General features: G+C 40.9%; 1 protein-coding gene across 2 annotated transcripts in view; it reads right to left on the bottom strand.

Annotated features, from left to right (window-relative positions):
* LOC122813871 (putative zinc finger protein 66) overlaps positions 1 to 26412 on the bottom strand; it is a 172994-nt gene that overhangs the window by 22043 nt on the left and 124539 nt on the right. For both annotated transcript variants that reach the window (XM_044086411.1, XM_044086410.1), the window contains exon 3: positions 8137 to 8256. In XM_044086411.1, coding sequence (XP_043942346.1) covers positions 8137 to 8256 — 120 coding nt within the window. The remainder of the gene's footprint in view (positions 1 to 8136; positions 8257 to 26412) is intronic.

The raw sequence follows: 26412 nt of genomic DNA, 5'->3' as shown, positions 1-26412 counted from the left end.
CCCATACTACATTAGTACCACCATGTTTTTACATGGAAACCTCCAAGTACTGCACTAGTACCACTGTGCTGCTACATGGATACCTCCCCATATAGCACTAGTACCACCATGCTGCTACATGGATACCTCCCGGCATACTACACTAGTACCACTGTGCTGCTACATGGATACCTCCCCATACTGCACTAGTACCACCATGCTACTACATGGATACCTCACCATACTGCACTGGTGCCACCTTGCTGCTACATGGTGATCTCACCATATTGCACTAGTACCACTGTGCTGCTAAATTAACATCTCACCAACCACCAAAAAAAGTCAGTGTTTAACACTTACTACTTCAACAGATGCCTCTCTTTGTGAGATAAGTTCTTAGGAGTTATACTGGCAACTGGTGTAAAATCTAATTTCTAATGATTATGAAGATCTTACTTAATTTTATAAGATGACAGGTACTTACTAGATTATACAAGACTATGAGCTGTTAGGATCTTTAGAAGCCAAGCCTTATGTTCCCATGTAAGCAGTTGATCTTTGTATTACAGTAAGAGTAACCCATGTTTGGGGAAAACATTTACATGTTTCCCCCATATATCAGTACAGGAGAGGTACAACAGAGATGAACTTTTGCTTACCTGCTCATTTATCCAAATTATGTCTGAATACAGTAAAAGATGTACTCTTGTTTTACATGGAGAGGAAGACTATTCATGGAAGTATTATTGCTTGTGCTACATTCACCATCCCACCAACATGTTCAATTTATGTTACAATAGACATTAAAATCTCATGAGTGAGTATTTATGCCACCAATACACCTCTGAATATGTGGTAGATGTGACTAAATATACAGGTTAGAGATCTCCCCTCAGTGGCCTCTAAGATACAGGGTACAAGGACAGGGATTTGAGAAGGTGCGCATAGATTATATAATTTAGGCTTCTGATGTTCTTAGTGAGAAAGCAATGTGGTCATTCCAACTGTGTCAGGTGTCTGGACAGGTAGATGCCAAAAGGTACATTATACTCTATGATCGGCCTAATGAGCACCACGTACAGCGGAACAATGACATCCCTAGACACTGATGCCATACCTTACTTATATGTACAGTGGAACAGTGACATCCCTAGACACTGATGCCATACCTTACTTATATGTACAGTGGAACAGTGACATCCCTGGACATGGATGTCATACCTTACTTATATGTACAGTGTAACAGTGACATCCCTAGACACTGATGTCATACCTTACTTATATGTACAGTGTAACAGTGACATCCCTACACACTGATGCCATACCTTACTTATATGTACAGTGTAACAGTGACATCCCTGGACACTGATGTCATACCTTAGTTATATGTACAGTGTAACAGTGACATCCCTAGACACTGATGCCATACCTTACTTATATGTACAGTGTAACAGTGACATCCCTGGACACTGATGTCATACCTTAGTTATATGTACAGTGTAACAGTGACATCCCTAGACACTGATGCCATACCTTACTTATATGTACAGTGTAACAGTTACATCCCTAGACACTGATGTCATACCTTACTTATATGTACAGTGTAACAGTGACATCCCTAGACAGTGATGTCATACCTTACTTATATGTACAGTGTAACAGTGACATCCCTAGACACACTGATGCCATACCTTACTTATATGTACAGTGTAACAGTGACATCCCTAGACACTGATGTCATATCTTACTTATATGTAAAGTGTAACAGTGACATCCCTAGACACTGATGCCATACCTTACTTATATGTACAGTGGAACAGTGACATCCCTGGACACTGATGTCATACCTTAGTTATATGTACAGTGTAACAGTGACATCCCTAGACACTGATGCCATACCTTACTTATATGTACAGTGGAACAGTGACATCCCTCGACACTGATGCCATACCTTACTTATATGTACAGTGTAACAGTTACATCCCTGGACATGGATGTCATACCTTACTTATATGTACAGTGTAACATTGACATCCCTAGACACTGATGCGATACCTTACTTATATGTACAGTGTAACAGTGACATCCCTGGACATGGATATCATACCTTACTTATATGTACAGTGTAACAGTGACATCCCTGGACATGGATGTCATACCTTACTTATATGTACAGTGTAACAGTGACATCCCTACACACTGATGCCATACCTTACTTATATGTACAGTGGAACAGTGCCATCCCTGGACACTGATGCCATACCTTACTTATATGTACAGTGGAACAGTGACATCCCTACACACTGATGCCATACCTTACTTATATGTACAGTGTAACAGTGACATCCCTAGACACTAATGTCATACCTTACTTATATGTACAGTGTAACAGTGACATCCCTAGACACTGATGCCATACCTTACTTATATGTACAGTGTAACAGTGACATCCCTAGACACTGATGTGATACCTTACTTATATGTACAGTGTAACAGTGACATCCCTAGACACTGATGCCATACCTTACTTATATGTACAGTGTAACAGTGACATCCCTAGACAGTGATGTCATACCTTACTTATATGTACAGTGGAACAGTGACATCCCTAGACACTGATGCCATACCTTACTTATATGTACAGTGGAACAGTGACATCCCTAGACACTGATGTCATACCTTACTTATATGTACAGTGGAACAGTGACATCCCTAGACACTGATGCCATACCTTACTTATATGTACAGTGTAACAGTGACATCCCTGGACACTGATGCCATACCTTACTTATATGTACAGTGTAACAGTGACACCCCTAGACACTGATGTCATACCTTACTTATATGTACAGTGTAACAGTGACATCCCTAGACACTGATGTGATACCTTACTTATATGTACAGTGTAACAGTGCCATCCCTGGACATGGATATCATACCTTACTTATATGTACAGTGTAACAGTGACTTCCCTGGACATGGATGTCATACCTTACTTATAAGCAGTCCAATGAAAGCAGCCACATGGTTTTTGAAGGTCAGTTCATTGCCCATACAAGTTAAAGGGCCCTCACTAGTGGATCAGTTTTAGGGGTGTGTTATCAATGTTGTAGATATATGGGACATACTTCTTGGTGAAGGATACTATTATACATTTCTTGGCATTCAGTTTTCATTTGTAACTTTGACACCAGCAACTGCACTGTGCCTAGAAAACTGGCTCCTGCAATTCATACAGAGTTAGTTGTATTGGTAACATATCTAAATACGACTGTAAATTCTTTTTTAGGAGACCCATTGTTCCTACTACTATTATAACTATCTGGATATCCTTCTTCCACATTGCCTTCATTTCTGCCTGCAAATCCTGGTATTTTATGACTTTGTTTTTAAGACAATGTAATCAATGGGTGTAGCAATTTCAACAATTGATGCTCCTTTGTCTTTTTTTCCTGGACTACTATATGTGATTTTCTCACATCTATCTTTTGAACTGTTGGTAATGGATGATCCCATGTGATATGAACTTGATCATTTTCTATAATGCTCTGTGGTTCATGTTTCCAATGCTTCTCAGTTACTTCAATATTATTATGTTTGCACAATCCCCACTGCAACAGTCCTGCCACATTATTATGCCTTTCAGTATACAGGAATCTGCCATTAGTGTATCACACCCAGCAACAAGATGTGCATCTATTTCCATTTCTGCTTTATAAAACCTGCATTTATCTGTTACTCTGACATGTACAAAGGACTTTGGTTTTGTACACAGCCCACTATCCTGAGGTGCAAATATTAACTTTTCATGTTTTAGTTTACATTCACCTCTCCTTAACCATTCCTGCATTGGATTCTGATTGGCAAAGTTTTTGCAGGAGTTTTCTGTACTTGCAACTATATTTATGCATTTTCCACATTTCCTGCCTTATCTGATCCTTCACCATACGTTCCTTCATTTTTTTTGCTGCCATTTTATCTCCTTATTGATTTTCATTTCTGCTTGACCCCAATATGCTTCTGCTAAAATAAGCAGGGAAGTAATCTTAGACTTGATCTCTTCATGTTTTAAAACTTTCTTTATGTTTGGATCTTGTGAGGTCAGCAGGTATGTATGCAGTCCTATAAATGTTTATCTATACATGTAATCAATTTCTAGGCTATCCACACTTCCTTCAGAATGGGCAATACATAATTTTGGTACACAATGATTTTTATAAACCATTTGATAAGCATGAAGCATATTTCTTGTTTTCCTGTCCAACTGATCCAATACCTTTTGAGGCCAGTCAATCACCCCAAAACTGTAACTTAGAACAGGAAAAGCAAATTGGTTTACATTTGGACTTTGTTCCTAGATGTCAGAGCTTTTTCAGTATTAATTTTAATCATCTAAAATATTGCTTACTAAGTTGTATTTGCATTTGTTCATGTTTTATTGTTGATCCTTTATCAATTCCCAAATAGTTACACACTCGCTCTTGCTCAAGTTCCTTTACATCACATTCCTGTCCCAACAGATATTTTCTTGGTGCTGTAGCTTTCCTGCTTTAAAGGTTGCTTTGGCACATTTATAAAGACCAAATGTCATTCTTATACCATCTGAGAACGTTTTGACCACTTGCAGTTGCACTTGTTGAGAGAGTTAATCGATGATGTCAGAGTGCAGATTGATGTTGAAAGCTTTTGCAAGGTCTAGATAAGTAATGTGCACTGATCTGCCCTCATCCACTGCTTCAGTAACCTTCTTGAGGAAGTTAACCAAGTTAAGCAAGTAAGATCTGCCCTTAGAAAATCTGAACTGGCTAGGATTGAGTGTTTGCAGGTTACCCATGTCTTTATTAATTCAATAATGATCCTTTCCATAGTGTTGCAAATGAAGCTGGTCAGACTTAAGAGTGTATAATTACCTAGTACAGTTGGTGTTTCACCTTCACACAAGAGAATTACTGCTGCTATCCTCCATTAGACATCCCAGCATGTTATTCAGTCTCACATACACAGCTCCTGGGCTTGAAAATGCCTTGAGGACTTGATCTTGAAAGATTTGAAGTGGTACAGATGTCGGTATGTCATGTGGGGGTAATACAAGGGAGAAGGGGTGAAATTAGATCTAAATTTAACAGCTACTAGGTTTACTACATCCTCTGGGTCTGAGTACGTGATCTCATTTACTAGTAGGTCTGCACAATGCTGAGCATTGCCTCTGAGGTTTCTAATAGAGTTAAAAAAGGCATTGTGATTGTCCTTGGACTGTGTGGCCATTTTTACCTCATACCTCAATGGTTGATTTAATCAGAGTCTGGACCTAGTTTTTTTAGATTAGCAATACTTTGGTATCATGGGAGTTGCATTTATTTTTACATGCAATGATTTCTTATTATTATATAACTGGGTTATAATAAGGGTTTGTTTTTAAATTTGGCATTGTATTTAGTTTGGAGTGGACAGATGTATCGATGCAGCTGTTCGTAGTATTTAGCTGTAAAGTATTCTATTTAATCAGTAGGGTCATTAAATACATAGGGAGTTTTGAATTTAGCCAAGTCATTACTCAGTTCTAATTGATCTACATTATTTTGAGGATGCTTTTGGCTTTAGTTTTATGATGAATGTTGACAGATATGTGGACTGATTTGACCAGTCAGGAAGCTACAGCTGATAGGGAGCAGAGAGATACTGGTGACCATTTCAGGAATTTTTTTTTACCTCGGATTGGGGTGCTGACCAGTTAGACCAGGGAGTTAGTATTGACAAAAATCAGATTTCTCTGGGCATACAAGTTTTAGGATGTACAAATCTCCCAGTTTTAGGAAGGATAGGTGAAGCCCCCTAGGAAATTGGTGTTTGCCTTAATGCATAGGGCCTCCATACACACTAAAAAGGAGAGGTGGGTCACTAAGGACACAGAGGGGGTTGTATAATTTGCTATGGCATGGGGTTTTGTTAATGGTAACTTGGACATGGAGGAGTTCCAGGTCATTTTCTTGTCTAATGTGTCTGGAGTTGAAATGGATTCCTATGAATATGCAGACATCATCACCTGCAGTGCCTTCATGTAATGCAGTAGATCTGTATGCATGGAATTAATTTTAATCCTGCACTCCTAAGATGCTCTAATTAGCCTTGAATCAGGTCTGAGTGATGGTGCATATATCTATGACTTCCAGGGTGAGAAGTGCTTGGAGGGAGTGAAGTTTTCCGTCAAGACACCTGGCAGTGACAGCAGTAATACCTTTAAGTTTTCCTGATTCTGTTTTGTACGTTGGAAGGTTTAGAAGACTAACAAAGCCTACAAAATGCACTACGAGGGGGGGCAAAGGTTTGGCCAATATACAAAGGCCTTGTGGGACAAGTGCAGACCATCCTTGGCAAAGCAGTTTGGTCCATTTACCATATCCTCCCAGGAAGATGCACATTGTACCCTTTTGAACGACACTAGAAGCTAAGACAATTCCTGAAGACAATAACTTTTTTTGTACTGCTACATCTTTCTTGGTGATGATAGAATGTTGCTCAAGGTCAGGCTCATACCTGTCTTGGACACCATCATGTCTTTCTTCATATAGTCCAGTGATTTACATCTCAAGGCATTTTTACCTACATGCACAATGACTGAGTATTTGTGGTGCAAAGAGACAATATGGTGAATCCTGATATTGGAAAAGCAACTGACCGTAATGTTTTCCTTGTACAGACTGGTGAGTGATACACTGGTGTATTTCACTATGGAGTCACTATGACTAGACTGTTTTATTGTGTAAAGGTCTTCCTTATGGGCTTTTGAGGTGAGATACTGTTACTCTTGGGTTATGTTTTGCAGCGGGTACTGCCTGTGCTGCGTTTGTGAGGTTGTTGAGGGTGCTTGTGTTTTAGGTAACATTTAAGAGGCCTTTTTGGTTAGGTAGGTTACTTTTAAGAGTCTATGTAGGTCTATGTGTTTTGATCTATGATGTATGTGACTGATGTTGTGCACTACTGACAACTGGCTTGTAGTCTGCATTGACTTCATGTGAGAACTTTCCCCCCATGCCTTTATATAAGTACATCTCTCACACTGCATCTGTTTGAGTATTAGGTGTCCACCACATGGGGGTCTACAGGGGTTTGCCCGATTCAAGAAAAAAAAAAGGTTTTTATTGTACTTTCTGAAGCAAGGACAAGAAAGAATGCAAAGGCAAAACATTATGTATGACAAACTGCAGTGTATGTAGGAACTCTAAAGTAGTGAGCAGTATTTATACGGAGTTCCACATGATCACCTGATAGTAACACTGAGGTCATTAACATTGGGATATCCTAACAACACATTTTGTATATTTAACTCAGAGGCTGCATCACTGAAACAGTGGCCAGTCCCCAGTGTATTAGTGACATACGTGTCATCTGATTTCAATGTCACACAGTATAAAGTTAATGAAGAGAGGAAAATCTTCCCACGTTAGTGATGGCTCCCCTAATAGTGACTAAGTGTAAAGTGGATGAAGCTGTAGCTGGTGGTCATAAATGGAGGATTTGCACCTCATAAATCTTATTTTCTCTAAGAGAATCATTACTAACACTGCTTCTACTGCAGAGCTGGCAATGACTCGCTGTGTTTTACAGTTTTCACTGGTCTCTGTGGTTGTGTAACAGTAGAGGTAGTATTACATATAAGTAGAGGGGCATGAAGTAAATCACATGGGGTGGGCGACGGCTTTCTCTATGCAAAATCTGGACATGTATATGACCAGCTGTGTTAGTCTGGTTGCAGATATGTGCAAATATAACTTAATGTCTTATAGTGGAAGCATCAGTAACCCATATATGTGATGAAGTCAATAGCAATTAGTCTTTTACAACTGTCCGCAGAGTCCCAATTCTGCATTTTTATACTATTTTACACAAAACTGGAAAAGCAGTCTTTTCTACAATGTCCACGTCTTCCACACACAAACTGCCGGTCAAGTGCCACAGTCACGGGAATAATCCTTTTTGTTTTAAAAATATCTTAGCTTTTCATATTTACATTAACATGTCTTATCAGAATTTTCATTGTTGTGTCACACCATTTAGTCCTCTAATATCATGCACATTTTCACTTTTCCTAAAATATTTAACACATCAGTTAAAATGAACAAATTTATGTAAAATACAATTAATAAATTATTTACATACTGTTGAAGTTATCTTCAAAATGATCCTTCTGCTTCCTGATATTTATTCCCGTCACAATATCCTTTAGAACTTCATGTGCTTTAAATAGCTGTAATAACTTCTCTGGAGGAATTTTGTATCCTGCATATAAAAATATAAGCATAATTACTAATTAATCTATCACAACTGGACAAGGATCACTTTAGTAGAGGAATGAAGAAATAAAATTCAAACTCAAAGAGTATATTAACAGGATAATGTACAGATGTTTGTCACTACAGACCCGGAACATTACTGCAGGTGGTAACAGAACTACATTAGTCATCACAGATGCAATGGGGAAGCAAATGAAAACATCCTTAGATATTACTAATCCTTAACAAGTCAGTGCTAACCATATGGTTGGAAATGACAACATCCTTAGATATTACTAATCCTTAACAAGTCGGTGCTAACCATATGGTTGGAAATGACAACATCCTTAGATATTACTAGTTCTTAACAAGTCAGTGCTAACCATCTGGTTGGAAATGAAACATCCTTAGATATTACTAATCCTTAACAAGTCAGTGCTAACCATATGGTTGGAAATGAACACAGAAATGCCAAGGGGATTAACAGAAAATACAGTACAGGAGAAACACACAGCAGAAATATGAAGTTGCATCATGCAATTACTAGACAAAAGAGGCAGACAGAAGTAAATGAGTTAGGAGTACAGGGACTGTGTAAAAGGATGGCATGGAAGAAGAGCAGTACGAAAAGGAATACTGTAGAGATCAGACGGAGTATATGAGGAATATAATTTATCCAACATGAAGCTGTAACAGAGGGAACAAGTATGGATACAGAGGCAGGTATACTACTTTGTTACTGCATGGTTGCATGGAAGAGAGTTTCTATGCAAATAAGTATGCAAAGCAGCTGATGAAGATAGTGAAGGAACAAAAAGGAAGGGATGGCAGGTCGTGACTGGAATAAGACAAACATGACGACGTAGTTAATACAGGAAAACATGTCAGATAAGTAGTACTACAGGCAGAGCTGCAATTAGGTAAGCAGTAGGAGGGTGCCTTGGGTTGGGGAAGGGGGTTGTGGGTGCAAAATATGAATGCTAAAGCTAAATGAAATTCACACCAAAATATTCCAGGATGTATTACAATGGGAGATATCAGTTAGTTAGGTAACACCACAAGAACATGACTGATGGAGGTAAAGTTCCCGAATAGTTTCTTGTGCTATGTCACTGATGGTTAATTACATATATTGTGCTCAATGGAGTAGAGAGTTCTACAGATTTTTTTTTTTTGGAATGAAAAGTGACTCAGTGAAGTGTGCTTCTACGAATTAAACTGAAATATCCAAGATGTGGTTAAGTGCTTAAGGTACAGAGGGGTGAAGAACTGTAAAACCAACTGAGAGGACAGTTATTGCATAATAGTTAATAAAGTAAACAGCTTATACAGCTAGATGATACTGATTGTTGGCCACGATACTTTATGAACAGCAGAATGTAACTGTTTTTTTTTATTTAATTATATTACAACACTCTCTACCCTGTTCTTGACAAACTGACAACAAAAATAAGGACATAATTATCAAGGCTAATATCACATACCTGTATTTTTAAAATGCAGTTACATTAACTCGAGTCTGTATGCAAGATTTTGTATTTTTAATTAACGCATTAATGCCTACCAGCAGTTACTTAATTAGATGCCACATTCTTGGTTGCCAATAGGCAAGACAGCTACTGCCTTGTGCTGACAGCAAAAAGGAAAATTAAATGTGGGAACGTCTTTCATTTGAAGAAGGAAATCATCATTTTGAATTTCTTATTCAGTTGAAGTCACTTTCTGTGATTTAATGTACTTAATTGAGGAAATGAATGCTGCAAATTCAGTACAGCAGCTAATTTATAGTACAGCAGAAGTGATGTGTACAGTTTGCTTTTCCAGCAGTGTTACGTTAAACTGGACAAGGCTGCCCATGCAACTAGCACTGCAGGTATGATTATCAGCTGTGCTAATCATACTGTGTTAATGAGTAACTTTGCCCAAACTATAGCAGTTCTGCACATTTTCTGGAAATAGTTCAAACTAGATTCCCAGATATTCTAAGGCTACTTAGTCTTATCACCATTCACACCTTCCTAATATCCCCACCTTATCCTGTAACTTCAGAGGGGTCATACCAGCCAATCCCAGAGTAAATTTATGTATACCCATACGGACTTACTTTAAAGGAAGATACTGAATCTCACTGCTTAGCTAATAGAGAAAGTTTGGGAGGTACTGGGTTCTAAATCTAATCCTGACCTTGTTTTATTTATCTGTTACTGAATGTTTAGGTCTGTAGATTTAGCAATGGTGGAAATATTGGACTTGCAGAGAAACAGGAGTTCTAGGACAACCTGGACTCAATGTGGCAAGTGAAACAGAAGCTTATAACACACTGAATAAAATGACAGAATGTGCAGCCTCTCTTGATAGCTTATGGACTTAAGGCCTCTGATCCCTTTTGCTATCAACCTTTCAGATCTTTCAGCTGATATGTTCAGTGAGATACATTCTGAAGGAGACATTGCATTCAATAATTAGTCTGACTAATGCCATGTACAAGGGAGTGTTTTCCAGTTTAGACCTTAAAGATATTTCACCAGTAATTAGCTGTACTAAACAGAAAGAAGTCCTGACAACCATTATATTATGGTCAAAAGAGAGAGAGAGAGAGAGAGAGAGAGAGAGTTATCCATCTAAGTTTGTAGGCCCCTGACTACATTTCTGTTTTGTAGTGGCATGTTGTCTATACAATATGAAGAAGAAGAAAAGTGATGGTATTATACTTTTTATCATCTAGTTTACACCCATTTTTAGTACATCACAAATTTAGTAGGGAGAGGTCAATAATAGGGTGTGACTTGCTGTCATTTGCAAACTTTGTTAACCAGAGGTTTTGTCTCTCTCATCTCTCTCTCCTTGAGGCACAACTGGTCACTTTCATTCTTTCTGCTGAGACACCTGCTGCCCACACTGTGTGGGTTCTGTCTTTCAACCAGTTTGTTCTCCATCTTACCACATATGGAATTCTTTTTAAAGTATTTAGCTCCTGTATGATACCAGCATAGGGAATGGCCTCAAAGGCCTTGGCCAGATCAAGATATGCCACGGGGCTCCTATTAGATATTCGAATGACTGAAAGTTCGAATGTCATATGGTCGAAACCGTATGATCGAACTTTCAAAAGTTCAAAGGTTGCGAACAATGGCTCTGTACAGTGCAGAATGGGAGAATTTCACCAGATCCTGCCCTCTTCCTTGGGAGCTCCTGATAAGTTAAGGCAAGAAAAACTGATGTAATGGCATTGGCTGCCTTCCTTTATACCTCTGATGACCTGACGTCAGTCTACAAGCGACAGCAACCGATGCACAAATACTAAGTCTTTGGTATTCTGGTTGGCCAAGGGCTATCCGGGCAGGGATAACCCAAATGTAATGACTGCAACAGAGAACATCTTCAAGCTGATCCCTGATGCACACCCACTACTACTGGGAAACCCTGAATCTGAGCACTTAGTACGTGTGTCAGAGGGTGCTTGTACATAGTCTGCATTAACTGTACCAATATTTCTGTGACTTCAAACTATCCCTGGCCAGGACTGTGCAAATGAGCTTTACTGTGATGTTGTCAAATGCTTTCTCCAAGTTTAGGACTGCCCAGTAGGACTATTTTCTTATCTCTAGCTTCCTCTACAAAATCTGCTTCACTGCAGACATTGGTTTAGTTGTGCTGTATCCTGAACTGAAGCCAAACTGCTCATCTTCCATCATACTGTACACTACTCTACTTTGCGTATTAGTTTATCAGTCGCCCTCTCTAGCACTTTCATGCAGTGTGACAGGCATTTGATACCTCTATGCTGCCCACAGTTCTGAATATCCCCTTTGTTTTGTACACTGGCACTAAAATGCCAGTGTATAGCTTTCTCTCCACACTGCTACGAGTACCTTCAGGAGTCATTTCTCCCCTATCTCAGCTAATATTTTGATCATATCTGCAGTGACTTCATCTCAGCTTGATGTTTTCCCTGACTTAATTTTCCTTAGTGCTGTGCTTATTAGTACATTTAGCGTGGGCTCTTCTTCCTCTTCCATCATAATGGGGCATGCAGCAGTGCACCCTTTGCTGTGTTTTCTTAATTCTGAAGTACTGCTTCCATCTGGCTTGGATGTCCTGGGGACTAATAAGCAGGTTGTATTTGGCATCCATTATGAATAAGAGCTTATGACAATATATCTGATACTTTTACAAGGCAACTCAATCAACTGAAGATAAAATACCAACCAATGTGCTGGGCATAAAGTAAATGTTAAAATCATAATTTGTTGATAATAAAATGTCAACGAAGGAAGCTATATAAAAGCTTCCCAGCACACAGGAATCCAATCAACTAGTCAGACCACAGACTAGATGTATGCATTTGTGAATAAGTTGAGTGTTCCTAACTGTAAAAATGCTGCATTTTTACCTTAATCCCTTAAAAGTAAACACCCCCTCAGTGTACATAACATTATGCCAATGTTGTTCTTTCTTCCTATATTATCACCCAAGTGCTGCTTTATGCTTAGAAACCCTTCAGTAAGTTTCTTTTTTTTCCCTATTTCTACCTGTTGCCCTTCCACAGATCATGAAGGCCCCATCTTTCTTCCCCCCAGGTCAAATTGTGCATTTCTTCAGAAAGGAACTTCTCTAAACCTGAAAGACCTTAGGCTAGACATCACAGCTTGTGTAGTTTTCATTGTTGGCTATCACCCACAAATTTTGCATCTTGAAACTTTTAGGAGGTTTCAGAAAGTGAGTTTTCGATTGTGCAGGGCCAGTAGACAACCCCCACATACCAGAACACCATTAATAAACGTGGCGGGACTTCCACAGTTATGCAATTTTATTTTAACCCTCAACATTTACTTAACAACATCTGCTACATATGACTAGTCTTTTAAGTATTAAAACTATGAAATACTACCCTTTTTGCAGTATTACTTTCAGGTATCCTTCAAACTAGCAGAAAGAGGGAAGGGGAGAGGCAGCCCACGACAATGCCTTCCTTGTTCACATTTATGTACAGTCTTATTACATTTCAAACTATTTGCTCTTACAGTTTATTTATTTATTTATTTAATTTATTTATTCAGTTTGGTGACCGGGGAGGTCCACTGGGCTGGGGAGCCCATTTTCAGCAGAGGCCCGGGGAGAAAAGCTCCACAGAAGGTTCATTAGGTACATTTTTCAATAAAAGAGAACATACATAGTATAAAAATACATATACAAAAACAATATGGTTCAATCTGCAATCTAGTAACAATCAATGGAATGACAGTTTAGTTAAAGAGAAAAGAGTACATAATGTAATGTTATGAGAAACAAATTAATAGTTAAGAGTGGGGATAGGAGAGGAGAGATTAGGAGGTTAGGAGGGGAGGGGTTAGCCAGGGGTAAAGAGAGTGGAGGGTTTGAGAGGCAGAGGTGGAAGAGTGCAGTTGCATTTCCTGTTACGGAAGAAGTAGGAATGGAGTTGAGATTTGAAGCTATTGAGGTTATTGCAGGTCCGTAGGGCGGAGGGCAAAGAGTTCCATTTTTTTGCTAGGGTACAGGATATGAGAAGCTGGCCAGCTGGGTGCTTGGGTTTATGAATGGTAAGTAGGTTTTGGTGAGAGGATCTAAGAGGTCTAGGAGGGGAATATGGTTGCAGTATGTTGGATAGTGAGGGGCAGTTTGAGGGCTGGAATACTAATTTGTGGACTGTGGTTAATTGGTGAAAGTCAAGTAGGTTGGGCAGTTCAAGCCAATTAAGGGAGAGAAGGGAATTGCAATGGTGTGAGGAGGATTTGGCACTAGTGGCAAATCGAGAAATTTTGTGGTAACATATCTCTAGTTTAGAGGTAAGTGTGGAGGATGGGTTAGAGAACAGGGGAGAGCCATACAAGAGAGGGAAGAAGATAGGTAGTGGCAAGAGTGAGCCTAGAGGAAGGAGAGAGGAAGAGGTTATTTCTGTAAAGTAGGCCAAGTTTTATGTGTGTTTTTTTGATATTCTGCTGAATGTGGGAGTTAAATTTTAGCTGATTGTCTATAGTGACCCCGAGGAGTTTGGCAAAGTGTACGATCTCTATTTGTGAGTTATTTTGGCTGGTGATGTAAAGGGAGTTTTCATCTACAGGGGAATATTTGGAAGGGGAGAATAGAAGGGTCTTGGTTTTATTAGCGTTAAGAGAGAGGTGGTTTTGGAGCATCCAGTCTTCAGTGGTAGAAAAGGCATTTTGAGTTAGAGATTGGAGTTCAGCTAGGTTGGAGGCACTGCAAATCAAAGTGGAATCGGCGTATTGGACAATTTTGGAGTTGGGAATGGCTTTATGGAAGTCATTAATAAAGATGTTGAATAGCAGAGGACCAAGTATGGAACCTTGGGGTACTCCAGTGGGAGTAGGGAGGAAAGAGGATGTGGCTTGGCCCGTTTATGCTTGGGACCTGTTAGCAAGATAGCTGGAGAACCATGAAAGGGTTTCTTGGGAAAGGTTAAGGTTAGAGAGATGATTTAGGACGTGGGTATGGGAGATGGTATTTAAGTTACCTGTAACACATTGCACTTAAGTTACCTGGCACTTGCTCACTAAAGCAATTATATAAGTCAGCACTAAAAATTAAAAGCACTACACCCTCACTCCCCACTGGCCCTTGTTTTCAATTATTAAGGAATTCCCAATATTATTCTAGCATGTCCAAAGGTCAGTTGTCAATCTCCTCTCCAGTCCAGCCGGTGAATCTGGGAATCTTGAGGCAATGTTACAACTGCCTCATGTGCACAGACAACCCTCTCCTCCTCCCAACAAATTCCAACACGTGAGAGATGCAACCATATAGCCAAACTGGAGGCTAAGCTCTCTCAACTCAGTACTGGCATAACCAGTCAGGAGGAGAAGGAAATCACACTCACTACAATTCCAGTCTCACATAGACCTACCATGACAGCAAACCAAACACATAATCACACAAAAACATACTCGGAGGCTCTAAATAAAGATCTGTCTAAGCAGCAGAGACCTCCAAAGCAGACACCCAAGCAACCGCTACCCCAAAACAAAACACGTGCAACACATATCTCACAAAGCCAGTGTGCCAAACAGTCACAGCCCTTAAGACTAAACAACACACCTGATACACTTGTAATAGGTGACTCTATCGTCAGGCACACTGACGTCCCGCTCACCAGGCTGAACAAGGAGAGGGTCATGGTGAGTAGCCTGTCGGGCGCTAGGATCTGCCACATAACACAAGCACTCAGGTCACTCCAAGGCAAGTACAAATATGACTCAGTCATTGTCCATGCTGGTGTGAATGACCTGAGACGTACCTCCCTGGACTACATGAAAAGAGACATAAGGAGCTCTCTGAGCATGTAGCCCAGGCCGGTATGACCCTGACATTGAGTAGCATCTTACCCTCACCAAGAATGATGCCACAATATGAAGACAAGATGATCAATTTCAACAACTGGCTTAAGTACTGGTGTCATTCAAAGGGGATCCAATGCCTGTCACCTTGGGATGATATGCTCGACAAGCCATGATGCTTCGCTAGGGACGGCTTGCACCTGTCACCCCTGGGCTTTCGGATATTGGGAAAGGCTCTTGCTACCCCCATAGTGCCTTTTTTAGGCAAGGCTCAAAAGACAAACCCACCTCGATAGGTATCACAAGGGATAAGAAACTAAGAGTAATGCTACTCAACGCCATAAGTCTAAACCTCAAGATGCATGCACTCAAAACTCTCCTTAGCATGGAGAACATCGATATCTGTGCAGCAACAGAAACCTGGTTCAGGGCTCCTAAGAGCACCCCAGCACTACCAGGTTATACCTCATACCATGCTTTTCGGCCCCAAAACTTGGACCAAACCACAAAATGAGGGGGAGTATCGATATTCATCAAAGATACCCACACCTCCAGGTTGGTGGCAAAGCACGAAGCATCAGAGACTATCCATGTGCAAGTAACAATGGGTAAAACTGCCTTCCAGTTTATAGCCTGCTACAGACCACCCTCCCAAACCCAGGAACCCCACTCGGCCTTCCTGAGAACACTGGAAAATATGAAGGTCTCTCCAAACACCATTATATTGGGCAACTTCAACTACCCAAACATTGACTGGGAGCATTACTCTAGCTCCAACACACTAGCCCAAAGGTTCCTAGAATTTATAAAATCAAATGCTATGGAACAACTTGTTACCACTCCCACAAGTGGGGAAAACATACTGGACCTGATCATCACCAACATGGGGACTCTATGCTCCAGACCAGAAGTGTATCCCTCACTGGTAAGATCAGACCATAAACTAATCTCACTGGATATTCACATCCCGAACCCACCCCCTGCCCAGAAAACCACAGTGAAAAACTTCTCTAAAGCAAAATTTCACACTCCTCAAAACCGAGGTGGAATCCTTCAAAGCCCCTGGGCCTGTGGAAAATACGGCCCAGACCGCAGAATCCTTTATAAACGCATTCTATGAACACCTTCAGGAATGCATGGATCATGCGATCCCAAATAAAACCAAGACCCAATCCTCTAAAGGCAGATGTCCTGTCTGGTGGACCCCAGCCATAAACAAACTATACAATAGAAGGAGAAAGCTACTAAATAATAGAGCAAAATCCCAAAAAGGGAAGGCATCACTGATCAGTATTAGCAAAAAACTACGGGCACTCATAAAATTGTCTAAGGCCAGCTTCGAGAGAAAAATTGCACAGGACACTAAGGATAATCACAAGGCTTTCTTTAGTTATGTTAGGAACCTGGGTGGTAATTCCCAGATATGCTCAGAATTAGTCCAAAATGACAAAAAATACACTAAACCCACAGACATTGCCAACATCCTAGCTGACAGGTTCAGCGCAAACTCCCCACCAAAAGGGCAAATATCTATCCCAGCAGAGTGCTGCCCCCCTGACATCTCAGATGCTCAGGTAAGAGCCGCCCTCTCCAAAGCAAAAAGCACAGCATCAATGGGACCAGACAGTGTCCCAGGCTGCGTCCTACATGAACTTCAAGAAGAGCTAAACCCAAACATAAAACTACTGTTCAATCTCAGCCTTACTACAGGATATGTGCCCAAAGAGTGGCATACAGCAACAGTGGTCCCTCTCCACAAAGGTGGTGCCTCAACGAATCCTGGAAACTATTGCCCCATAAGCCTGACTAGCTTGGTCTGCAAAGCTATGGAAAGGATCATCATGGACCTCATTAATAAAGATATTGGGGACCTACAGACACTGGATCCTACCCAGTTCGGCTTTGTTAAGGGCAGATCCTGCTTCTTAAACCTGGTTGATTTCTTTGAAACAGTCACCAAGGCCATTAACGAGGGGAAGGTGGTCCACACAGCCTACCTGGACCTCGCAAAAGCCTTCGATACAATACCCCACTCGGGCATTATAGATAAGCTCACCAGCTTAAATATAAACCCCTATGTCACTAGATGGATTGCAAACTGGCTCAAGGACAGAACCCACATGGTTAGAATTGCTGGAGCCATGTCAGACTCCAAACCAGTTACAAGTGGTGTCCCACACGGCTCAGTCATGGGACCTCTCTTGTTCGGTATATATTTCTCAGAGGTACAGGCCAACATGGAAGGACTGTGGCTGACCAAGTTCGCAGATGACTGCAAACTGGGTGCCATAATCGACTCTCCAGCCGACACAAGCATCCTCCAAAAGGGCCTCATAGAAACAGACAACTGGTGCCAGAGCCATGGCCTCAAGCTAAATGCCAAAAAGTGTATAGTCATCCCCTTTGGCAAAAACAAAGTGCCCACAAATTACCACATAGGTGGTAATCCATTAAGTACAGAAGAAGTAATTAGGGACCTGGGGACCCAAGCTGATAGCAATCTATCATTTGACAACCACGTGGCCAAAGTGGTTAGAAAAACATTTTATATAGCCCACCTAATCATGAAGTGATTCACATCTAGATCAGGGGAGGTCATCGTGCCTCTTTACTCATCCCTCATCAGGCCCATAATTGAGTACAATGCCCCTTTTGGGATGTACCTTACCAGACACCTGCAGCAACTGGAAAGACCCCAAAAGTACCTCGCCAAGAGGATCAAAGGGCTCAAACAGATGCCATATGCTGCCCGGTTAAAAAAACTCCAGCTTTACTCAGTGGCATACTGCCTGTTCAGAGGCGATCTGTGCCTGACGTATAAAGCCATGTCCAACCCAGAATTAATGGACATGCTGCACCTCAGAAAATCCAAATCCCATCGAGCTACGTGCTCGAGAGACTTGAACCTCAGCACTGAAATAAATAGGACATGCTGGAGGGACAGATTCATAACCCAGAGGCTCCCTTCACTCTGGAATAAAATCCCAGTCCAGGTTAAGCAGAGTCTCTCATTGACTCTCTTCAAGAGGAATCTTGATGAGTGGATGGGAGATCGTAGGTTTACCCCGGGTATCACTTCTGTGTCACTGTTAGACAGAGGCACAGTATACTAACCTCGAAAAAGGGCATAGCAAAATAAATTTAAAATGGGTGGCGAAAGCCAAACACATTCTGGCTAGGCTTATAAATGCCCTAGGGCAGATAGCCTAGTATGAACCTAAAGGCTTTAGAAAGGTCCAGCAGGACGGAAGATACTAAATGTTCAGAGTCACGGACTGAATTGACGATATGTAAGAAGGAGAGAAGGGCGGAGTAAGTACTGTGTCCTGGGCGGAAGCCATGTTGGACGGGAGAAAGTAATTGATATTTGGTAAGGAATGGTAGGTGTTGTAGATGGATGCATTTTTCAAGAATTTTGGAGATAGGGGAGAGGATGGCTATGGGCTGAAAATTAGATACATTGTTATTTTTGCCTCCCTTGTGGAGAGGCAAAATATAAGCAGTTCGCCAAAGTTTGGGAACGTAAGACTCGAGTAAAGATCTATTGATCAGGATGCTGATAGGCAGAACAATAGCATCTGAGGCTATTTTTAGGAAGGAGGAAGGAATTCCATCAGGGGTATTGGAGCAAGGCTTTAGCTTATAGAGGAGTTTTTTTATTAGGTTGGTAGAGACAGGTTTAAGTTCAAAATTAGGGTAGGGAGGGGAGAGAGGGGAGGATTGGGCAGGGAGGGGAGAGGGATTATTGTTGGTGAAGGTTTTAGTGAGCTCAGCTATTGAAGAGGTAAAGAAGGAGTTGAATAGTGTAGCAATTTCTGAGTCGGATTTGCTAGTGTCAGGACAGGGATTGTTTTTTGTTCCAGGCCTCAAGAGGGAATTAATAGAGTTCCAGAACTGCTTAGGATTTTTAGCAATATTTTCTTGTAGTTTTAGGTAGTATGATGTTTTATCCCTAATGATATGTTTTTTGGCTAGGTTTCTCAACTGTTTATATTTTAATAAAGTCTCAGGTTGATTGTTACGGAGGTAAGTTTGCCAGGTTTTATCTCTTTGTAGCATGGTGTTTTTTGTATCTTTGGTGAGCCAGTGAGAGGTTTTAGTTTTGACTCGTTTATTTCTTATTGGGGCTAGGAAGTTAAGGAATGTTGAGTTAAAGTAGTCAATGGCTGTGTCTAGTGGTAGAATTTTTAGGGGGTTCCAGCTGGTTAGTTTGAGAGAATCAATGAAAGTAGTGGGGTTAAAGTTAGTAAGGTTGCGAGTAGAAATATATTGATGGAAGTGAGAGGAAGAGGGAGTAGCTCGAATGGTGAAGGCAGGGAGGTGGTCTCCTAGACAGTCAGGAATGACTCCTGAAGTTATAGTTTTGTTGGGATGAGTTACTAGGATCCAGTCAAGTATGGAGCCAGGGGGGGTGTGTTTTGTTAGGTCTAGTAATGGAGGTGGTAAGTTGAGTAAAGATGAATAGGTTAATTGTTAATGTAGGATTGGGGTTATTGATTTTTCCCCAGTCAATATTTACATCTCCTAGGATGAAGGTTTCTAGTTTGATGTTGGAGGAGGTCCAGGAGAGAATATCTTTTACGGTGTTGGAGTTGTTGCCAGGTGGAATGTAGAGGGAGATGATACAGATACTTTTATGGATGTTAAGTTTTAGTAGGCCGATGACGAGTTCAGCACTTGAGAAGGAGGGGATATGGTTGGGATATGGAGTGATAGATAAGTAGTTGGACTAGACTAAAGCTACACCACTACCTCTTTTCGTTTGGATAAATAGCTTCCACCATTAGTCAAACATAATTCAGAAAAAGTGACTTACTTACTCTTTTCTTTCTTGTTCATGAAGTCTTTCATCAGAGATTCCTTGTAAACTCGGACAGCTTCTCAGGTGGAAACCTTTTGAAAGTCCTGCATGCTCAGTAACTCCACTCAAGGATTTGTTTCCCATTTTGAGGCTTCCTAACACTACAGCTCTAACTTCCCATGTGTTACATTTCTTAATGAAATGCATAGCTTAGAGAATATACATCTCTACCTGCTTCTAAAATATTCCTTCTTTGTTTTAGCAGAATAAGAATAAATAAATAGCTTGCATCTAACTTATAACTATCCTAATCATATTACCATTCATTTGGCTGGCAGTATTGCATTTCTGTTCTGAGCTAGACATTCAAGAGCATCTCAGTGATGTTCCTGCAATGGACTCCTGCATGTGATCAGACCTCGCAGTGAACCTTTTCAATTATGCCTCCTTCTTTTAACTAAAGGAGGTCTTCAGGCTCAGTGAATCCTCTCACAGTTTAAAGATGATACCATAGTGTCTATTTTCTAAACTCTTTCAAGTGGTTCTTATTTTTTCTTATGACCAAGTATTTTGTAATTTACAGGAGAAATTAATTCAGATGTTTCTGAAAAAGTGTACAACATATTGTTTTCAATACTGATAAACATTTTTAGAAAAGAAAATTAGCTTTTAAAGAACCCATTGTTTTCTGCTTAATTTTGGATTTTAGCTTCATTGAAGCATAAAGGGGTGAATCCCTAACAATGGTGCAGGTGACTGGGGTTCAGTTAGTTTCTCAGGAGTGTCAGGGGAAGGAGGAGCATAGGTACCTTGGTGAGGGGCCAAACCTGGCTGCTCCTTGCATTAGATCCTTAGTGGAGGCTGGGGACACCTAAGGGGGCATTGTCCTAAGTGGGAATATAGAGACATCATTCGTAGATTCGCCACAGATACATAACAATATGTTGCACATTCCCATTACATGTCTACCCACTGGACATTTAAAAGGGAGTTACATCATAAGCAAAAAAATAAATACATAAATAATCCCCTGTACACTATCGGAAATTTGTGATTAAAGTTGAATAATGATACACTGTCTCCAGGCCAACACAAGCTATAGTGACTTGTGTTCACCTTTGAGGTTTGGGAAGAAAACTGAGGAAATATAGACATTGTCCCCAGACTCTGACACAAACAATGACATTCCATGCACACCTCCTAAAAGGGCAGTTTTAAACTAGGTGGTGCTCAAGACAGGGGCCACTACAAAGCCTGTGTCAAAATCCACGTATACTACCATGGAGCATAAGTACTGCTATGCCCCTAGAAGCTCTGAAGGTCTGGACATTTGACAATGTATTTTATGCCTTACTGCTCTGAAAGATGAAACTCAACAGATCACAAGAGGATCAATTACTGTCATCCAGACACCTGCCCACCCCCAACAAGCAGTTATAGCTAATTCTGTGTACAATTCAGACATATGATTGCAAGAGAAGAAGATGGCCATGTAATGTAGTTCACACAGACGTATTTCAACATGTAATAAACCAAAATGAAAAGCAAAAAAGATCCACTAAAAAAGGCTCAAATTCTGCGTCAATAGAGAAAAAAAGTCCATAAATCCAATAAAAGAGAGATGCAGACACGACCGCAGTATTCAGTACAAAATCTTTACTACTTAAAGTGCACAGAACACAAGCTCTTTTACTACAATAGCTTCTTCAGATGTATAAACTGCACAGTAAAACACAATCCTTATATAGCATTAAAATCACAGTCACCTGACACACAACCTTGTAATAAAACCATGTTTCCTGCTAATAAAAACTACACTACCTCCTGAGAGGTCTACTTTTACCTCTCAGGAGGTAGTGTGGTTTTTATTAGCAGGAAACATGGTTTTATTACAATTTTGTTTTATGTTTTTATGTAATATTAAATTACTATATTTATGTCTATTGGTTATTTGTATGTAATACATTTTTAAGTACTGATTGGAGTGTGTCAGGTGACTGGGATTTTAATGCTATATAAGGATTGTGTTTTACTGTACAGTTTATACATCTGAAGAAGCTATTGTAGTGAAAGCGCTTGCGTTTTGTGCACTTGTAGTAAAGATTTCGTACTGGATACTGTGGTCGTGTCTGTGTCTATCTTTTATTGGATGTAATAAACCAAATGTACCAATTCAGAAATGTTTAAGTACCATGCTTTTGAGTTGTGCCTGGTGTATATTTGAACATGAATAAATGCCAGTGTTCAGGCCAAGTAAATCACTGAATTATGTTAGGCGTTGTGGCAGCCATAGCAATTGTGTACCTGCCTAATGTTCTCATTGCAGATGCTATGCATGGTGCTGCACAATGCCATCTTTGGAGACACCGAATCATCAGATCACATATATCACTTCATGCATTCAATGATAATAACATAGTGGACTGGTCCCCATGTTGAAATGCTACCAAGCAACAGATTGGGGACACGTCAGCCTTTTCTGCAGCCCTGTGGGATTCTTGTGGTACATATCCCAGTGGATACCACATCATGTTTTTCTTTATGTATATTAGCCATACAGACCTTTCAGTGACCTACTGGGGACACACTAGGGGTGTCCCAGGTTTCTGTCTCTAAAATATTCCATTAGTTCATTAATACCATGCTTCATGTGTGGTTTCCACACACACCCCAGAAGAGACAGCCAAAACCATGTGGGAGTTCTATTACATAGCCTCTTTTCTTATGGTACTAGGGGCAACAGACTGAACTCATCTGCAGAAGAGGGAAGCAGGTATGTGAACCACAAAGGGTTTCACTCCCTAAACTCCAGGTGGTTTGTAATGCACAAGGTACCATCTACAATGTTTGTGCTGGCTACTCGGGTAGTTACCTCAACTCTCACATGCGGCACACTTGTGACCTGTACTAGCAGTTTCTGAGAGCTGACTTTACTCTCCGCTATTTGCTGGGGATGCTGGACATGCACTGGAACCATAGTTTAATAAGTCTACACAATCCAGATAGACCAGGGTGACAATCATGTACTATCACAATCCAAAAACATCACAGAGCATGTGTTTGGGCTGCTGAAGGCATACTTTGTCTTGATTTGCCCAGTTGCTGTCTTGCAATATGACCATCTCACTAGTGCTAAAGTACTGACTGTGTTATATAATGTTAATGTTATAATAAGGAAGCAGTTTCAGCAGGATGGCCTCTCACAGGTACAGTAGTTCCCAGCATGACAGGCAGCAGAGGCTGAGACAGGCAAGGAATCAGAGGGGGAAGCCAGCAGCATGGGATGATCATGCCAGATGTAGGTGGGCACAGTATACCATGGCACAAGCAAGGAGGTAGTACACTGCACAAAGCTTTGCCACATAACTGTACAAAAGTTGGGCAGACACACTGTAGTAAAAATGATGCATACAAAAATACAACTGTGGTTACCCATACACAGGCTGTCCGTACTGTGCATCAGACACAGGCAACTCAAGTTACTATGCCCAAATGTGAAGGCATAGTTATCATCATCTATTGAACAGGTGGTAGAGTCCATGTCTTCCACTGGGAAGTGTGCGTGAGAGTAAAGAGGTGACTAAAATGAAAAAAAAAGTGCTTTTTGTGGTGTGACAGAACCAGATTTGGGTGGTAGTTAATGCTTTAAAGGGTATGGGCCACGCTATTTTTGTGAGTGTCTGGGTCATGTTCATCTGCAGAAAGAAATTGACCCATCAGGAGGTGCAGCATGGTGGCTTGGCCTACTAGACAGGTCCAGAGCATGCAAGGCAGAGTTCAGCTTCCCTTGCACATCTCCATACGATAGCAAACTCTGCCAGGAGTTGCACCTAACCTTGGCAAGATGCTTGTGTGCTGTGTGACCTAGACAGGCATCTGCTAGCAGATATGCCAGCATGATGATGGCCACTACCATGGGGATGACCTCTCCCAGCAATAGACACTTCCACAACAGACATCACAATGGAAGTGCTAGGACTTCAGGAGCATGATCTCATACCTCCATTGCCATGTTGCTAATATCTGTGCATGTAGCTGACGACAGTCTGTGTGGATGGTCTCATACACCGCCATAGGTTGGTATACACACCCTGGATAACACTCCCCCATCTCTGCCATTCGATCCCCATGCACTCCCATAGGTTGGTATACACACCCTGGATAACCCTCTCCCATTCTGCCATGGCTCTGATGGCACTAAGCTGTGCTTCCATGACAGCCTTGCATATATACGCTGAGTGGCAGCTACTAATACACCAACCTCAGAGGGAGGGTAGCAACCATACGTCCAGTGAGTACCATTACCAACCCCTGCCCCACCCAACAGTGTAATGGACAGAGACAGACATTGCTATACTGAGGTCAACTACTCTTCCCTCTTCTACAGTGTCCCCCTTAACCAGTTATCTCTTAGAAGGTTGTGTTTCATGGATGGACACAGGCATAGAGTCTGTGTCCATATTTTGGGTGGGGATGCTGGGTCCTACCTCCTGTACCCAACACATCCCCTGCACTGCCTCAGTGTGCCAAATCATCTACACTATTATTATCCGACAACAAAAACGCAGTTCCACAGTGTTGGTGTCAGATGAAGAATCACCTGGAAAAACAACAAAGCAAAATACAGTGTACATGGGACAAAGCACCACAACTGTACATGCAACTGATACAGTTGCAACTATGAAAATATGCAATACCCGTAGCCATATATTTTGCAGATTGATATTGAACTTTGAACGTTGATATGCCTGCATGCCATATGTCAGACAGATAGTATAAATTTTACCCTGACTAATATTTAAGGAGGAGTTGCATCTATTAATACTGTGATACAGGAGAACATACTTGGGGTATTTTCAGTTGATACTCGTACTTGGGGTATTTTCAGTTGATACTCGTACTTGGGGTATTTTCAATTGATACTCGTGTATTTGGGGTATTTTCAGTTGATACTCGGTGGGACCTCCCCAGCTCTGCCACAACATTCTGCTAGTGCACTACGAGACTCAGTGGAGAATGTACTGCTTTTATGTGAGGCAAGGAACTCTTCAGTCTCCACAAGGGGAAGTTAAGTAGGTGGCCCACCATCCAATGTCCTCTGTTCCCATACCAGGCCCTCTGCTTTATGGATGGCAGCATGCATCATCTCTGTCTCACTGTAGAAAACCATATCATGTTCCCAATCCTGGTCACCCACAGCATTAACACTGCTGATATTCTCTCCCCAGAGATGGTTACAGAAGGGCTGGTCAGTGGAATACATTGCAAGGAGCTACCAACCTTGGAGACAGAGAACTTCTACACTACTACCTCAGTCTCAGCCTTTGTAAAACTGGGCTTGCAGATTAAAAAAAAGCAAAAGCACCAGCAGATGGATTACCCTTCTTCTGTCCCTGTTTTTTTCAGGCATAGCTCTGCTGTTATGGAATTAACAGCTTTGTTCCTGCACGGTCCCTACAAATACTTATTAATACTATCTTAGTACTCACTCTAGTATGCTATAGTTGGGCCTGACAGATACATATCTGGATTCACATTCTTTAAGTAAATGTTAGGCATGTAAGTGAACTGAGCATACATTCCTCAAACACAATAACAGAAGTACAATTGACCAAAGGACATATGATTACAGTAGCACTGTTACAGATATTTGTGGCTAATGACATATGTGTAAGGCACACAACACTGCAACAATACTTTGAATATGGTCTCTGGGTGAGTCTCATATCTTTAACAATCCTGCAGGCTACTGCACTGAGTAAACATACAATATAACCCTTGAAAGAATTTCAGCAACACATTTACAAATGCTGGCCAACTGACATCCCTTCTAGGCCTCAGGGTGAAGAGCACACAATTTACTACAAAGGAATGCATGCCTAAAGTAGTACTTACATAAGCAGTTCCCTCTCTCCACTCTGATAAATGCTGCAGTAAAATCAGCCAATAGTATTCAAAGCCCACTTAGCGTGTTTTTCTTCTGTAAAATGATGGGAAACAAGAATTCTCATCATGCTTATACTGTGTAAAACAAATCCTCTGTGGGCAC

The sequence above is a fragment of the Protopterus annectens genome, chromosome 10.part0, assembly GCF_019279795.1.
Source record: "Protopterus annectens isolate FY-2018-M chromosome 10.part0, PAN1.0, whole genome shotgun sequence".
Classification (NCBI taxonomy): Eukaryota; Metazoa; Chordata; order Ceratodontiformes; family Protopteridae; genus Protopterus; species Protopterus annectens.
This window is presented reverse-complemented; position numbering and strand designations above follow the sequence as displayed.